We start from the raw sequence: 18,638 nt of genomic DNA on the forward strand, positions 1-18,638 counted from the left end.
CAGGGTGACCATATTTGTCCCAGCAAAAAAAAGTTTGTACTGATCGCGCATGCGTGCGAGTGGCAAGCGCAGATCGTGCATGCATGTAAGCGACCGGAAAACACCGATCAGTGGCCGGTGCGCAGAAAAGTAGAGACCTGGGACAAACAGCAAAAAAACAGGACGTCTGGTCACCCCATGCATTGTATACCGTGTTGCATCCCTGTCCTCAATCTTTCTCTAATCAAGTACAACAGATAATGATATCACTTGTGAGCACATTCACATGTCTCAGACAGGTCTGCGACCCTGCTTTTCACCATTATCTCTTAGCTTACAATGCTACCAATGCAGGCAGGGAAGAGAAAATGTAGCGAAAAGGACATATTTCACTCAGAATCTATTGCAGAATTAAGTAGGTTAAAAGCATATGGTTCTCATGATCCTTTGCTTTTTGTAGGATTGTATTAGGTTAAAAAAATTGATAGATCTGCAATATGGAAAAAAAAACTAGGAAAATATATAAAAGTTGTAAAGAATATATAGGTTTGAAATGTATTATAAATTACATTTTACATCAAATAAAAATATCACTTGTGAGCACATTCCCATGTCTCATAGAGGTCTGCGACCCTGCCTTTCCCCTTTATCTCTTAGCATACAGTGCTTCCACTGCGACAAGGGATTCTGGGATATGACATGCAAATTAGCACACAGTGTGTCACCTCTTGCTTCTTACCCATTTTAACCATGGACACGTATAATCTTGCCTGCCGCAGTATACAGCTTTCAGCACAGCCAGGGTTAAAGAAGTGCACAGCCAGTAAACCTACACGCAGACAACTGTTTCAACCTTTTGGGTCTCAGTGTGAGGAAGGTAATACTGGCTTTGTAATGTGCAGCTGGGATGGGTTTCAACCCACACATTATATAAGTTATGATGGGTAAAAAAAAAAGGGACAAAAATCCTTTACCTTGTATGGAGATAAACGGACAAATGGGGGAAAAGATACCTTTAACTGCCTGTGGTCAGGCACTGACATGTAAGTGCAAATCTCACCAGATTGTGAAAAAGTTTTAGTTTTTTGAACATCACTATTTTTTCTTTTTATTCCGATGTGTGCTGTTTTTTTTTCTTTTCTTCCCTGTACAATGTACAGCAAATAAAAATATCATTTGTGCGCACTTTCACGTGTCTAAGACAGGTCTGCTTTTCACAATTATGTCTTGGCATACAGTGCCTCTACTGCAGCCTGGGATGAACTTGAAGTACTGTATATTGCTACTCACATATCCAACCAGAACCTCCGGCACGGTACTAACCAGTAGTACAGTACATTCCTGCCACTCCTAGATGGTTGGTTGTCAGTAGCGATGGGGACATATTTCCCCAGCATTCGAATTTGCCATGTAAATGGCACTGGAATATTCGCAAAGATAATATAACAAACATGGGAGAACATTTGCAAATTTTCCCCAAAAAGTAAAAAAAAAAAATTTGAAAACCTTTGCAATCCCCCCCAAAAAACTAATGTAATTTTGTCAGATATGCCCATGTTAAGCTGTTTGTGAGAGTAACCTTTAAAACATTAGTACACATTTTCAGCCCTTACATCCCTATAAGTGCTTAATATGAAATCCCACCTTAAAGAATCCTATGCATAAATCTTAGGCACAATGACAAAATATTACCAATAAAGCATCTGGAAAGTCAATTTAAGTTATGTTGCTTTAATACATGGCTGTTTCCCTAGGAAGGAAAAAGTATTGCTATAATATGACATATTGAAGACAAATTATAATCAGGCGTGTAAATATTTTTTACAGCTTGGCGCATGCTGAAATATTTCTTAAATCATTTTCATTTGGCTGATGTACTAGTTACTTAAAAATAAATAATTAATTTGTGTGTGTGTGTGTCCACACCGACAATACAGCTTTTATTAAACTCTTGTTCAAGACACCTCCGATAATAAATATCTTCTGTTGAAATCCACTTGCCTCACAAAGACCCCTGAATTGTAAAATATCTACATTCTTTCAGGTTGTAATACCTTTTATTAGATGAGTCTAACCACATATTATTTATAACACAATATATATTTCCGGTTTATGATGATATAAAATGGGCCCAACCTGCAAAGATTTAAAATTTTCTTTGTAAAAACATGAATGTGATATGAATATAACAATTCTCTATGGAATATGTCTAATGTCAAGCTCTTCTGCATCTGAATGGGCATGCAACACTAAGGAATGTCAAATTAGGTATATATACTATTACGTGTGTATCACAACCGGGGTTGCCACCACTCCGGGTTTGACCTGGAGACTACGGGTTTTGACCACGTATCTCCGAGCTATGGGTTTACCAGAAAATCTTTGGGCGTTTGCATCTCCCGCAGCAAATCCCATCAACATGGCTGCTCGACATCAAATGGTGCCGCGTTGCCATGAGAACGGGACGCCACGTAGCATAATTTCATGCCCGTTGCCATGACAATGGGACACTGTGGCATCACGTTGCCATGACAACGGGGGGTTACATGACGCATCGGTGCCATACGGCGTCCCGGTGTCATGGCAACTTGACTCTGTGACGTTACATTGTCATGGCAACGCATGCCATTTGACGTCGCGGAGCCTTGCTCACTGGACCTTGTAGGGGAGATGATGCCTCTATTGAAGTCTAACCCGATCACAACTTCACCCCCAACCACCACCTCTTTCCTCTTCATGTGGCATTTCGCCAATAGTTCTATAGAAGTCATTAAATATTTGAAGTTCATGGGGACCTTTAGTGCTACAGGATTGTATAGTCCATAAGTGGTGAGGCTGCTGGCTTGTAAAATAAAATTTAAAAAAATGTTCTATATATGTTACTTTAAACGCTGTCAAGTTACAGCTATAGATTATTAAAGTGTAGAAGGGAATCAAATTATAGTCCTGTAACTATAGTATGATAATCAAGTTGGCTATATATACAATTGCAGGTTGGAGGCTGTTAAAAGTGAAAATGCCAGGCATTCTCTTTGAATAAAAGGATAATGTCTTGAATAAATCAAAGCAGGCTCGTAGATGAGTGCCAAATTCCTTGTGCTAACAGTACATTTCATATTTGCCTTGTCTATAATCGAATGCCAGAGGTATTAATAAAAAGCTGGCTATGGGTGTGCCAAGTTAAATGTATTTTGATCTGTTGATTTGGTTTATTAAACAGTTGTCCAAAAGTAAAATAATTCTACCTTTTGTATGTAGGACAGATAATTTTATTTTCTCCATATTTTAGAAGTAAAATTCCAATATCTGCAGAATATATAATCTGGTGTTCTTTATATCAAGAAATAAAGCAGACCAACAGACGTGTGTGTATAAAACAAAAGATATATATATAATATATAATATATATTATATATATATATATATATATATATATATATAGAGAAGAAATGACCTAGGCGCAAATAAGCCAGGAAAGAGACAAAGAGAAAAATATCATAGGGCAGTATGTCTGTTACTTTCAGAGTTAAGGTGGTAAGGTATACACTTACACTTAATCAGCCAAATAAAAGCCTTTAATCCACCACTGGGATTCAGGAACACTGCTGCTGGGATTTCTTTGCTGTTTGCATGGATCTCAGACTCTCCACGACTGCTGCTTGCTTCAGGGGTCACCTTTTCATCTGCAGCTGCGTGTCTCCTTAACATGGGATATAGCTCACCAGGGAGGGGGGGGGGGGGGGGAAGGGGAAGAGGGACAATGGAACAAAAATAGTATAAAACCTTTTATTGTAAAAACTATCTAAAAAATAACAAACAGTATCTCACTCACATGGTGTGAAATAATTTCAAGCAGTTGAGAGTTTGAATTGAGTCTCTCACACTCGTAGAGTAAGCTGTCCGGTCCACTGCACTGCTGCTAGCTTGGTTTACTTCCGCGTCACGTGCTCCGGCTCCAATTCTCGCGAGACTTCGACCTCCAATGACGTCACAGCGCTATCTCCACTCCGTTCTGCAGCGCGTCTCACTCTGCTCGGTTTGCAATGCCTGCAATGACTGCAGGGTCTGCCCTACGCGTTTCTCCTCTAGGGCTTCCTCAGGGGCATAATGCGCCTAGGTCATTTCTTCTCTACATTATCCATTGCGGCAAGTGTGGAGCCGCAGACCTAATTGGCTGCATTCAAGCAAGAATAGATTGTAAGGTATAACACCTCCTGTTTGACTGATTGGCAAGGGGTAGTTAATATTTTTACTACTACAACCCCACTAAGTGTTTGGAATTTGCGCTGATTGTATTCTGTTTTCTATATATATATATATATATATATATATATATATATATATATATATATACAAATACAACTGTATGCTCATCTGCATGTCTTAGGCCAGTCTGCAACTCCACCTTTCACCATTATCACCCAGCATACAGCACTTCCACTGCAGCAAGGGAGTCTGGGAAATGACATGCAAATGAGCACTCAGTGCCACTTTTTGCTTCAAAAACCATTTTAACATGGTTCCCTATAGGCTTAAGCTTGCTGCATGGTCACAGCTTTGAGCACAGCCAGGGTTAAGGTGCATACCCAGAAAACCACCCACAGACAGCTGTTTCGACCTTAATGGGTCTCATCAGTGTGTGGCTGGTTAACTGGGTATGCACAGAAGCTATGGGAACCATGTTAAAAATGGTTTTTGAAGCAAAAAGTGGCACTGAGTGCTCATTTGCATGTCATTTCCCAGAATCCCTTGCTGCAGTGGAAGTGCTGTATGCTGGGTGATAATGGTGAAAGGTGGGGTTGCAGACCTGCCTAAGACATGCAGATGAGCATACAGTTGTATTTGCATATTTGCTTTCCTGTGGAGGGTTTTTGTCACTTTTTTTACTCACCATAACTTAACTCAGTATTATGGTGTGTATATATATATATATATATATATATATATATATATATAACAAAGACAACACAAAAATTAAGTAGCGCTAAAGAGGATGTGAAATAACCCTAATAAATGATCAATTATAATAACATATTTAAAATATTAAAATAAATTAAAATTACCACAATGTAACCTAATATCTGCAAACCATAACGTGATAGTGAAAAAAAAAAAAAGGAAAATCCAAATTGAATGTTACACTCAAACAAAAAATCCAGAGAGAAATATAGTCCCAATAGAAGATCCAGGGAGCGTCTTTGCAGCTTTAAGGGGAGTGGTATAGCCAACCACTTTTGGAATCTATGAACAAAAAACAAACAAAAGCGCAAGCTCCATAGCACGTAACTGAGTAAAAAATAAGGTACATTTATTTAAAAAATCAGCAACCCATAAAAATGTGCACTTACAGGATTTCAAACAGAACCATTCGTGGGAGAGAAATCTCTATTGTGGTCATCTGCGGTGGTAGGGTGAGTCCCAGGTTTGCAGAGTGGATGTAAACAGCCCAGGTTCACCATGAATTGGCAGCAAGATATAAAGGCATCCAATGCCTGCACGTCCTTTGCTCCCTCATACAACGATTGCTAACACTTGAAATTACCGCCAGCCGGAGCGCAGGGAAGCCAGGGACTCCAAATACAGCGTTTCGTCACACTGCGGCGACTTCATTCTCCTGATATATATATATCAGAAGAACCTTGAAACGATCAGATGAATAAATTTTATATTTATTTAAATATAAAGTTTGTAGACTCCGGTATTAGTCCACTGTTTTTTTGGTAGCGCAGCTCCTAGGAAGTGGTCCTCCTGTCACACAACAATTGTATTACAATTTTATTATAAGAATCAAGATAAAAACAGTTGTTTACTTAAAGTGCTAATCAAAACCAGCATGTAAGAAATAACTCTGGGTTCTGATGGAACAGCTGACTGCCACTCAATCTGCCACCTGTTCCTCCCAATGCGAACGCTGGTGTTAAACTGCAGCTCAAGCTGACAGATGGGAAGTCACGGTTTCGTAGGCAAGTGACGTCACAGAACAGAGCACAAGAGCGAGGCTTGGTTCCCAGCAATGGCTGCCCCTACGCATTTCACCAGCACCTATATCTTGTGTGGGTGGGGTTTACTGCAATGGCTTCTTACATAGCCCACCCATTACCATGACTACTGATGCAGCGGCCGTTATTCAAACACTTCACGTGTCATGTACATCGGAATCCTGATTTGAAACCGCGGGATGAATTCCAGCCTTCCCGCACTAAGATGCGAGTTCAGAAAAACGAATTTTAGTGTTCTGGCTTTTATAAACATGAAATTTGCACAGTAGCACAGTACTGTACACATTACAATTCATCCATTTTATTGCAAACGAAGAAACAGAATCCATGAAATTCAAACAATACATCCGCGATAAGCGCGGGAGCCTGGGGCGATTGGCCGTGTTCATGCTGCGTAGGGAAAAGCAGAGAATTCAAAATTGGCGCCGTGATGTGTTCGAATAACGGCCGCTGCATCAGTACCATCTGATTTATTGATTAACTTAACCCAAAAATACAGACTGGCAAATATTTCAGTGCTCGATTTGTGAAACGTAACAAAACAACATATATGAAAACAACATTAACAGCAATAATGAAGAATACAAACAATCTGAGATCTGAGATTAGTAACGGGAGCGGAACCTTTATTTATATACATATATATATATATATATATATATATATATATATATATACATATATATATATATATATATATATATATATATATATATATATATATATATATATATATACATATATATATATATATATATATACATACATACATACAATTTTACAATCCGGGAATAAGAGATTTGACTTTAGGTATAACACAACACCTTACAAAATATAATACTTCTAGTATAAATCAGTATGCAACAGATCTAAAAAAAAGAATAGCCGTGCCACTAAAAATATCAATGAGTAAAAAAGGTGCTATAAAGTAATCGGAAATATAATTAAATTAATGTGAATTGTGTAGACTGAAATATTCCAAAGAAAAAAAATATACAGTGTATGTGCGCTTTTTAGTCTTCTCTCCCTTCCTTTGAATGTATACATGTATACACAGGTATATGATGTACACTAATTGAATTCTTTCTGTTTGGTTGGCAGAGGAGACAGGAAGAAGAGTATTACAACCGTTTGGGAGCTGAGAGGCGCAGGCAGCACGACGAAGCAGATCGCAGATTACTTGAGCCTGAAGAGCCTGGTCTGTACAGACCTCCACTCCCACGGGAATACGAGCTCCCACCCCCACCCCTTCCGTCTAACGCTCCGCCTCCCCCACCTCAGCGAAACACCTCTTACCTCAAAACACAAGCCCTCTCCCCCGACACGGTTTACACTGCCAAGTTTGTTACATATACTGATGATGAGGAAGACACAAACCTAGCAGGTCAGGATAAGTACGCCAGCACGAGAAAGTCTTATGGTGACCTCCTTCCAGCTGCCCATAAGCCACAGCTGCCTGCTGCACGCCAGCCTCGTCCTGTGTCCGATGGCATCTTTCTTTCCAACTCATTCCAGCCACCTTCAGCCAATGCCAACAGTACTGGTTACAAAACAGGCCTGGCCCCTCCCATACCAAATAAACCAACTTTCCAGAGCAGCACCAAAGGTACAGTTGCAATCTGTGTGTGACTAGTCAGAATCTCGCACCCCTTACACTGTGGTGATTTTAGACTATCCTCTAATTTGTGATTCTTCCCTTCATACTTGGTCAGTAATTTCCGCACAGTGATTTACCTAAATCCCAGTGTCTGCATGGAAATATTCCTGTTTTTATACTGATTTAGTTTTTATTCTATCGAACCCTTCCTATCCTCGCACCACTTAATTCATCTCTCCTCTTTTCTCCAATAAGCAAATGAAGACAAAATGATTGAACAAATCAAAGTACTGTTGGTTTTGGCTTTCATGCTTTGCTTCTCCACATTTTCATTTAGGTTTGCTGAATGCTTATTGCATGCACTTTTTAGGCGTCCATTATTTTGACATTGAGTCACACGAGCAAGCTTTCCATGGAATGAATGGGAAGGGCATCACTTGGCTAAGAGTTTTAACCCAGAATGTTGACCTCTATACTGTAATAATAATTTAAAGTTTATTTCTAAAGCACTAAGATATCCCACAGCATGGCACAGTGGAGATGCCAAAACATTACACATTATTTATATTTTTTTTAGCATATTCTGATCATTTTAGAGTTCACATTAACCAACTTTTCTAAGAGCCTTTAAAATACTGTGTCCCCCCCCCCCCAAAAAAAAATAATGTAGTGAGCTCAATGTGATTTCCATTAAAGCAGCTTATCTGCCTTATTTTTACTTTCCATCTGGTTTTGCTGCAGTACACCAAGTAGCACAGAGCAGTTTTGCAGACTACAATGGGTCTTCAAATAGTCTTATCTAAAAAGCTTCCCGAAGTTCAGTGATGTCACAACCTGAAAGCGGTTTATCGTCCATGTTAATTTAGGTTTTGAACTAATTTTTAGGACTAAAATATACAGTCTAAAAATCAGGGCAAGGGTTTAAAATAGGAAGGTGAAACAGACACTCTGTTTTACGGGATGGTGAAGAAATCTAAAAAAAATAAACACGCAGAGGGAACTGCATCTTCAATAAGCATATTTTTATGTGGAATGCTGACTTCCTACATTCTGTTTTACATGTTTTATTATTCTGATGTACTTTTTCTTTAGTGACCTGCTAGCAGCAGAAGAGATTAGACTTCGGGGGAGGGTTAACCTGCTTTGTTATGAGAGGTTTTATCATATTTTCATTTCAATTTGGCAGTCATTTTCTGCGTAAAAATCCCACTCATACAGTACACTTAAAATAATTGTTTTAAAGTTCTAGCTGCGCAAGTTCATTCCACTCAGTTTTAAAAGCCAAAAAAAGCAGCATTTCATTCTAATCTAAACCTGGAATAAAACAAAAACACCCCACATCTTACTCAGAATAAGAAACTTGGTGTATCCTAATTAGGGAACATAAGTTTAGTTGTCCAAATCTGTCATTAACTGTGCTGCCTGCACATGGCTGTGGCTTACAGCCCAAAGTACAAAATGTCTAATATGAGTTGATGAATTGATGACATTTACTAATGTCTAAATCCAGGAAACACCCATTTTATTAGGCAGATGAACTGGTATTTTATGTCATGTGTCGAAATTGCATAGTGGAACACACTGATATAAATATTATAGCGCTATTCTTCCAATGGGACTCGGGGCTTCACACATTTAAAACTTTATATGAGCTTACAGTATGAGGACACTAGTAATTGCTACAGATAAGCCTCATTTTTTTTTTTAATTGAGGCATACAGATGTAGCAGACATTACCCATGTTAATGCACAAAATACCATGTGTTCTCTCCATAACCATTGTTTTCAATAGCCCTACTGTTAAATAACGCATTGTCGTTAATGCAACACATTGCGTTAACTGGTGCAATACCGTATGCTACATCTGTACCTAATGTTTGATACTCGAGGAAGGTCATTATGCAAGTATGCACCCTGGCGTCCAGTCTCCAAATAAAAGTGCACCAAGTTTAAAGATTACAGTATATAATCTTTAGGTTTAAATTCACAATATGGCTTTACATACTGTACTTTCTGTTTGTTTCCATTATGTATATATACATATATAAATGGTAACTCATGTAGCTTGATACAGAGTATTGCTACTGTATGCAAAACTGTATCCTACCAAAGATGCATGTGAAAGCGTTCAGGTAATGGGGCACTTGTTCATGTCTATTTCAGTAATAATTATGTCACAATGAAGCTGGTAATACCAATTCCCCAAACAAGATTCTCTGCTCCATGATGTTGTATACATATTCTGTTCAAATGCTAAAACAATCAGGAGAGGTGTGTGCGTGTGTGCGTATTAGTAATGTACACTCAGTGTTCCACTTTGGTTAATTTTGAATGGCAGGCCATCATCCTATTTTGTGCACCCTCCTCTCTATTAAGCCTGCAATCCCTCAAGAGAAATCCATAGAGTATCAGAGCCAGGCCCCTGTTCTGCATGATCGGTGGCACAGGGCCACATTTGCACAATAGCATGCCCTTTTACAGAAGAAGCATCTGTATTCCAGGCTCTCACATCTGTGTGTGTGTGTATATAAACTCCCTTTATTGTCCAAAGTCCTTGCTAATCTTTGCTATGCACTGCCAGAAAGTATTCAATGTATTACAGATAGTACCTTGCTGTTATATATGATTTTGGTACATCTACATAATTGGCATAGCAGGCAAACCAATTTGTACAATGTACATCACTTTCTATTGCATAAATTAAGCTTTTTATATTGCATAATCGCATCAATCTGTTTACATCTGTCTTTTTCTGCTTCTGCCCTTGTTTCTGTCTTGCACATTAACATTTGTGCAGCGTGCTTACGCCAACTGCTTGGTCCTTTAATCTACCCACTGGCTGATTGGGGACAGGTCTTGAAACCGTAATAGAACTAATGACTACACTAGTATTTTGATGTGCAATTGGTCAGCAGTTTTCTGGGTGCAAAAGCAAAGTCATGTTATCTATATGGTCCTAGAATTCTGGAAGTCCAATGGCACTCTGGTGCCTCTGGCCCATCTGCATCGAAAAGGTTAAAACACTACAAATTAGAAAAACAAAAATAGTTGTGTATCATTTAAAGTACATTTGTAAGAAACTTCAACAAATACTACACAGGTTAGTGAAGAGCGAATCTGAAAGTATGGTTGCACCTTGTCTACAGCCAGTGGAAGATAAGGGCATTGCTAAGGTACTAAAAATACTTTATATTGATCACCAATGTATTAGAAATAATTATGGAAATCTGTAGACATTGCATGATTTGTGTACATTTTGTTGTTTTTGTAGATGTTTGCCTTTTGTGGGCATTTTAGATAGTCATTATGCATAATATTAGCAAAACACCAGGTAATAATCTTGTAAGGGGTCTATGTATCAACACAGAGAAAAATTTGTTTAGACGCACTGCATTTGTTTTTTTTATATCCAATTTTGAAATCTGAACGTTAGAATTGCTCCACCGTATATATGGCATTTACTTTGGCACAAATACAGGTAAAAAGTATAGCTCAGAGAGGTGCAGATGTGATGAGTCTCATAATATAGGCGCTTCTCCCCACCTCATTCTAATGACATTCACTCCCCAGGTAGGTAAGACGGGCAGAATTGGAGAAAATTACTTGGATGTATTGGTGCAGGATGAAAATGGCCCAGTTCTTCACCAAAATGACCTTGATACATAGACCCGTTCTGTTTTAAAGGCTTAGAGGAAATGCTAATCCTATTTTTATTTTTTATTTGTATTTTTTTTTTGTATTTTTTTTTTATTTAATGATTTAATTTCTGCCATTACTTTTGGATATCAAACCTATTGGCAATATATTGTGTCAACGTAAAGTTTAAGTGAAAGCCAAATCATTTTAATATGTAACATTAATTTGAGAGCATTCTAATTTTGGTTTGGAGTGTTGCAAATGGCTTCACATATCAATATATGATTGAAACCACCTCCCATTTGGCATCTGAAAGGCAGCATTGCATGTTTCAGTACAGATTGCATTATAAGCAGAAACTGGGACAGTAGAGGACATACAGTATTTATATTCCAGGTCGCAACGGCGTAGAGAATTACATTAATTGTCCTATTGATATTATAAAAACTTCGTTGTTAACATAACCGTTGCCAACTGAAGAAATTATATTTGATTTTGAGTAAGCTTCTTGATTATATGCATTTCAAGTTTAAATGAGCTAAACATGCAATGCTGATTTCATACAGGAGCTAACATGCATGCTTTGTCTTCCCTTTGTGAGAGAGCGCAGTCGAGGGTGCAGAGTTTTTTGTAGTATGGTCATTACCGTATTGGCCTGAATATACAGTAGTGCTGTGTTTTTTTTCCTAACATTGTCCTTCCGAAACTGTACTCGTATTATATGCGCAGCCTAACACCTCCTATTTTTCATGTAGAACACCTTCAGAACGTTAGGGGCGTATTATGTGCGATGCCGTACTATATTCGGGCCAATACGGTAGTTACCCAGATAATGAAAAGTAATGCAACTTTAGTATAAAATAATCCAACAATAATGCCACAGCTAAATGTTCACTTAATTTTCTGCCACGCAATTTTTATTATCAGGACCAAACTCTTACACTGGATCAACAGGCTCAATAGCTGGAAGCAATGAAGTTTATAAGGATCCCAGAGACAAACGGGTGAAAAGGTAAAAAATAATGTTCTCTTTGTGTGGGCTGCCTAACTACTCCCCAGCTGCATTGCTCGAACCTCTTGAATCACATATGCTAAATTTCTTTGTCTGTATAATCAAGTGGTTCAATTTCTTGACCCTTGTCACCATACTGTATATAGCACTGCAAGTTGAATGGATCAAATAGACATATACTATATTTTCTTGTTGCTCGCTTCACATGCCGCTCTATTCTTATACAATGTGGTAAGACCGATCTATACCCTACATGATGCTTGGGCGATTGCAGTACGATCAGCCACTTTAGATGATGTTGAATTCAGCCCTTGGTGCAGGGGTGTGCATCTCAAGTCCTCCAGGGCCACCAACAGGTCAGGTTTTCAGGATATCCCTGCTTCAGCACAGTTGGCTCAATCAGTCTTTGACTTGGCCACCTGTGCTGAAGCAGGGATATCCTGAATTCCTGACCTGTTGGTGGCCCTTGAGGATTGGAGTTGGCCACCTTTGCCTTCATGTGTTTGTTCTACAAGTGTTGAGTTGCTTGATTCCTCAGTGCCAGCACACAGTCTACTTTATTTAATGGAGATCCAGAAGGATCACAATCTGAACGTTGTACTCCATTTAAGCTGAGCAGTTGATTGTGGAGGTTTGGGAGAGGGAATGTGATGCCTGTAAGTAAATACACCAGTACTAATTTAAAGCAGCCGTCTGCGCTGATCGGCAGGATTTATATTTTATTTTTTACGTTTAAAGATGTTTTATTGAAATATTTTTTCCCCCTCCAATGTTGCTTTTCTTTTTAAAATCTGATGCTCCATTCAAGAGATATAAGCGTTTGAAATCTTACGTGCTCCGGAGGGTAAAATGAAGCTCTCCCCACAGCCCAATGCAGTTTGGTTATGCAAAAAAAATGCAAATATGTCCTAATGCATATTGCTTTTTTTTATAACCTTCAAATGGTGGTGCTAGTCAATCATGGTGTAATTATCAACCTTAAATTTAGGTGGTGCAGGGAACTATGCCAACTGTTATATATTGGGAGACGTGTGTTCATTGCACTCATTGACTACTTTTCATTTACCAGATCAGTTATAGTAATAGACAATAAAAATATATGTTATAGATAGGGTTGCCAGGTATCCGGTATTTGGTTACTCTGTCCGGTAAAAATGAGAGATAATAGCAGACATGTATGTGTGTGCCGGTATTACCTCTCCAGACTTGGTAACCAATCGTGGGATTTCCCCCGAGACAGGGGAGAGCTGGGCTGCTGCTGCTGCTGCTGGGCAGCTTCCTCCATTCTGATTGGCTGCTGCTGTGTAATGCAGCCAATCAGGAGGAGGTGACAGGAACCTAGGGGGTGAGGCTAAAGAGTGGAGGGAAAGCATGTAGCAGAGAGGTGAGGCTGTGTCCTGTGTGTGTTTGTTCTGTTTTGCCCTGGTTGTGTGTGTGTCTTCTCCGGCTGTCCTGTGGGGTGATAATGATGGGGAAAGGAGGGAGCTGAGAGAGGGGGAGGGGCAGGGGGCTGAGAGGATGAAGGGAGGGGTGATGAGAGATGACGAAGGCAGAAGTTTGATGAGTGGGATGAGAGGATGAGGAGGGCTGCAGTATTGCTCGCCTTGTACAGTATGACTGCAGGTCAGTTATTTATAAATGATCTGACCATTACGTCATTTGTTCTAAATTTCACTCCAAGCATGCATTAATTTCATATTCTATTTCCTAAAAAAAAATCCTCGGAAGGGCACTCCCTCCCAAGACCCCTCCCCAGATTATATTCTGTTTTGTAAAAAAAAAAAAAAGTGGTGCAAATTGGTGAATACTTGGAGTGAAATTTAGAACAAATGATGTACCAGTCAGGTCATTTATAAATAACATTCTTCCCCACCAACGATTCTCGCGCGTGTCGCACCTTTCACCATTTTGTCCAGTATTTTTGGACAAGCCACCTGGCAACCCAAGTTATAGATCATTTCTTGTACAAAAGTATGCTTACACAAGATAATGTAAGAAATACAAAAACATGTGTATCTTTTAAAGAACCAGTGAGGCTTAAAATGCACAATAATAGAATAAGTCAGTCTAAATGTAACTCTGCTTCACTAATTACACTAGTGTTTTTAAAAGAAGCAAATGGAGGATAAATCTCATTACGTGCCCATGATGATGCTTACATGGCTCCTTTTCAGATATCTCTTATGTTGTGATAAACATTTTTTTTAAGGTTCTTTAGTGTCAGCCCTTACTATAGAATAGAATCCTTAGACCAAAATGTACATAGGGCATGTGCATCCCAATATGTGAATCAACAAAACAAATCCTCTACTGTTCTTAATGGTAACATTATAGAAGCTAGAGCTTTCCCCATACTTTTTAACATAAAAAAAGGCTGGACATGCTAAGTGGGCCAAATGCTAATATTATAGGAGCTAAACTCCTATTGACTTCTGATGGGTATTGCTGATTTAAAACCTTTCACTTCCTGCTCCTCCGTATACCTATAAAATAGTGTATAACATGAATCCATTTTCCAGTAATTGGTTGTATGATTTATTCAGTTTGCATGTTTGCTTTTCTTCCCTTGTTCCATGCAGCCAAGACGGGGATATTGGTACAACAGGAGGAGCACCAGAGAGTATGACATTTAAGGAACGCCAACGTCTCTTCTCCCACGGCCAGGATGTTTCTAACAAAGTAAAAGCTTCTAGGAAGTTAATGGAACTGGAAAGTGAACTAAACACAAAATGATCTTGGGGAATAATATAATAAGGCACCTTATGGAATCCTGGTTAAAAAATAAAATACAAAATATCCTAATCAAGGGTTGGGGGGAAAAGTGTAAAAGGGAGGAATATATATATATTTTTTTTTGTAAAGAGTGATTTTATGATTCATTTATTCTGAGACTGTTAATTCAAAATATAGAGATATTGCAATAGAGAAGAATGATTTGCTTCCTTCACATTGAACTCATGGTTTATACAATTTACACTGTTAAATGAGGTTTTAATTATATGGATCACATGAAGGCAATTGTATGATATATTTTTTTTCCGGGGGGAGCCCTTATGGAAGTGTATGTTCATAGCATTTTTGGAATGCACATGTCAATCAAAAAATAAAAAATAAACATTTGTAAGTTGAACTGCTGCAATTGTTCCTCTAAAATGTCAAGATGTTCTCTGAATTAAAGTTTTCGAGGTGGGGAAGGCTGCATCATTCTCATATTCTCAGTATAAAATGTATAATATTTGGTTGCACCAGAGAAAAATGTGCTCTGTTTCTTTCTTTTTGCGTCAATTGGCTCAAATTAATTCACTGGTGGTTTCTTTGAGTAATTATTGAACTCTTCTCTTGAAAGAGAGGGGGCAAAAGGTATATAGCATATGGCTATATGGTTACTCTTGTACCAAGGTAGAATCTGCATTTTAGATCTCCAAAGAGATATATGGAGGATACTTGTTTTGTAATAAAAAATAAAAAAAGCTCATTTTATAAATAAAATACTTTGGCAGCCACTTGAAATTAACTTCCTATAACTCGGATGTGTATTGTTTTATTCACATGATAAAAAGAACACTTTATATATATATATATATATATATATATATATATATATAATTGCCCCTTGGAAGCCTTCGGTTGGGTAGAAGTTAAAATAATAGCCACAATCTACAATTTCATCAATGATATTTTACAGTGGAAAAAGTAAACTAAAAACTATAAGACATTTTATGTTGCACCATTAATACAATAGTTCTTTAGCACTATTCATCTTGCACCGGTAGTTTTGATTTGAATTCATAATAGGATCACTTAATACAAGTATGTAGTACCTTCTCTAAAAAGTTTTCTTCACCATCCAGCCTTGGTAAATGGCCTGTGTGTACATTGGGTGCCAGATATATGTATGGATAATCCCCAATCTCATTGCAACATGGGTTTCTGCTCTGGTGTTACTGACTACGTGCTCCATGTTACTATAGGTGGGGAAAAGTTTGTATTACCAGACAGACATGGCAAAATAAATGTTATTATTGCTATCCTACACCATAATGTGAAATAAGATCACAATCTAATTTGAATGCTTATTGTGGTCATGTATAACAAATTTCTTCATGGAGAGCACTACTGTGCATTGAAAAACAACACATTGCGGGCTTCTAGAAAAAAGTTTAATAATTTACCCAATTCTGAAAGTTGTAGACTGTTTAATTATTTTTCTTAAATGTATTGTTTCATTTCTTCAATTGTCTTAAATTAGGCATGTTTGTCGGATTTGTGGGAAATTAAACCACTTCAATTTCAAGATCACTGTGTGATATTAGAAACATTTATTTTGTGATTTCGAGCTTACCTGTGTTTTACCTATACAGTTTTAAACAGGGAGTAAGTGGAGTTCTACCGTAAAAGAATATATAATAGAATATGTGCAATTCCAAATAAGTAAGGCAGATGATTACTCCCCTATAATGAAGATTACTTTTGTATGATGAGACCAGGCAAGCGGATTATGATGAAACCACACAAATGTATTCCTTTTTCATATTAGTTGACACATTTATAAATAATTGTTTGGGGTTCTCGGCTAACCTTGTAAAACATGAAGTAAAGAGTTTGCAGTGCCAATTACTCTCCAGCCTTGGCTTTAAGTTGTTGACTCAACCTTTACTCATCTTAAACACTGGTAGTTAAACTGTACTACTTAGTATAAAACGGCATCATTACGCTGTCCCCTTTTAAAGCTTTCATCTGCACTATTCATGATGTTTCCTCTCTTCAGTCTAGGCTTGTCAAGTCTCCGTCATTTGCTGTGAGTCTTACTCTTTGTGAAGACAATCTTGTCATTTTTGGCATTAGTGATCCCAAAGGCTTCAGTAGACTTACTCTTAAAACCCAGAACTTTTTCAGTAAAATACTATATTTTGGGGCCAGAACCCAGAAACCACTCATTTGGACCTTGATATATACCAAGAGGAGGCATTTTAGACTCCTGCAGTAAATTAGATGTGGGACTTTATAAATAAGCCCGTACCCACCTGTAGTCTCCGAGATCCACTTCTGGAATCCCTTATAGAAGTTGACAATGCAGTGTTTGGATGTGTAAATTATGTTTCAAATGGTCTGTAACTAAAGTCAATGTTGCATACATGTAATTGCTGTGTTATGTGATTATAAAATGTTTATGAAGGACTGGAGTGCTTTCTCTTTCTGATGATTAAGAAAAGGCAGGCCTATCCCAACCTACTCTGACTACTTGAGAACATTGGCAGTCATGCTATGGTCCAAATTATTGAGGTGTATTTTAAGTGCAAAGAGCTAAGCAAAGAATGATTATTATTGGGAATTCATTTTGTTGCTGCTATACAACTAGACAAGTTTTTAGCAAATGAGCTAAAGAAAAAAAAATGGATGTGTCCATATGACTGTCCTTGATATGCATAGAATTGCTTTTCATAATTGTGAATTATGATATTGAAAACATCACAACTGCTGTAATTTCCAATTTCTACTGTATTTCACTTGTAACCTATTTTTAATAAAGTTTGTATGTATTTAAGTCTTTCTGTATTTTTGTAACTTATCCCTCTTATTGAATACTATGACAAATGTAATAACAATCTCAGGATTCACAAATTTATGCGATAATATATTCATCATGATTGTCTATTGGCAAAATATATTAGACACTTTTTCTGTAGAACTACAGTATTTGTGATTTTCATAAGGACTTAATCCCCAGATTCTAAGCGTCTAGACAGGATTTAGAAGGTCCTGTTTATAAAAAATAACTACAATTTAGTGTACAGACACCAATCTAGAAAATATCTCAAGTGACACATGGAAGGTGAAGAATAAAATTGAAGGATGCGTATGCTTGATATATATCAGAAATATATATAAATAGAGCACAAAACTTGGATATAATTCGTATACCATACATTTATGGCAGACCACATCCTTTGTTTCCATTTTGGGAATTACTTCCTTGATGTCAAAGTGAGTTTTAGTACCCATTTAAATTTTAGCTCTTTGTTTTAATTTTTAGGTATAAAATATAGTTTAAACGTCAGTAATCATGGAAAAGGTAAGCGGTAAAACAGACACCAAATTGTATAGTATGGTGAAAATCAAAATCAAAAAAGGATCACTTCTAGAGTGATCGATCATTGTCTTAACCCTTTTGCTGCCAGAGAGGCAACGTGATATTATTGCTGTAACAAAATCATTTGTTTCTACAGTACATTAAATAGATTGATTTTGTTTTTTATATGTCCCTGGTGCCCATATTTCTACTTCTTGCCACCCCGCTCAAGAGCCTGTTGCCATTTTACCATCTCCTATATAAAAAAAACTAAACCACTAGAATTTTGATCCCAGGTAAATTTCCACCAACTCCACTCCTCTTCCACCCCCCCCCCCCCACACA

The 18,638-nt window shown here is 37.8% G+C and overlaps 1 protein-coding gene across 26 annotated transcripts in view; it reads left to right on the plus strand.

Annotated features, from left to right (window-relative positions):
* Positions 1-17,768, plus strand: part of AFDN (afadin, adherens junction formation factor) — a 260,034-nt gene extending 242,266 nt beyond the window's left edge. For 15 of the 26 annotated variants that reach the window (XM_075596883.1, XM_075596886.1, XM_075596888.1 and 12 more), the window contains 3 exons: positions 7,080-7,584; positions 12,139-12,223; positions 14,803-17,768. In XM_075596883.1, coding sequence (XP_075452998.1) covers positions 7,080-7,584; positions 12,139-12,223; positions 14,803-14,956 — 744 coding nt within the window. In that variant the 3' untranslated portion in view covers positions 14,957-17,768. The remainder of the gene's footprint in view (positions 1-7,079; positions 7,585-12,138; positions 12,224-14,802) is intronic. The other 11 variants (XM_075596899.1, XM_075596901.1, XM_075596903.1 and 8 more) reach the window with 2 other exon arrangements.
* The last annotated feature ends 870 nt before the right edge of the window (positions 17,769-18,638 follow it).

The sequence above is a fragment of the Ascaphus truei genome, chromosome 4, assembly GCF_040206685.1.
Source record: "Ascaphus truei isolate aAscTru1 chromosome 4, aAscTru1.hap1, whole genome shotgun sequence".
NCBI lineage: Eukaryota > Metazoa > Chordata > Amphibia > Anura > Ascaphidae > Ascaphus > Ascaphus truei.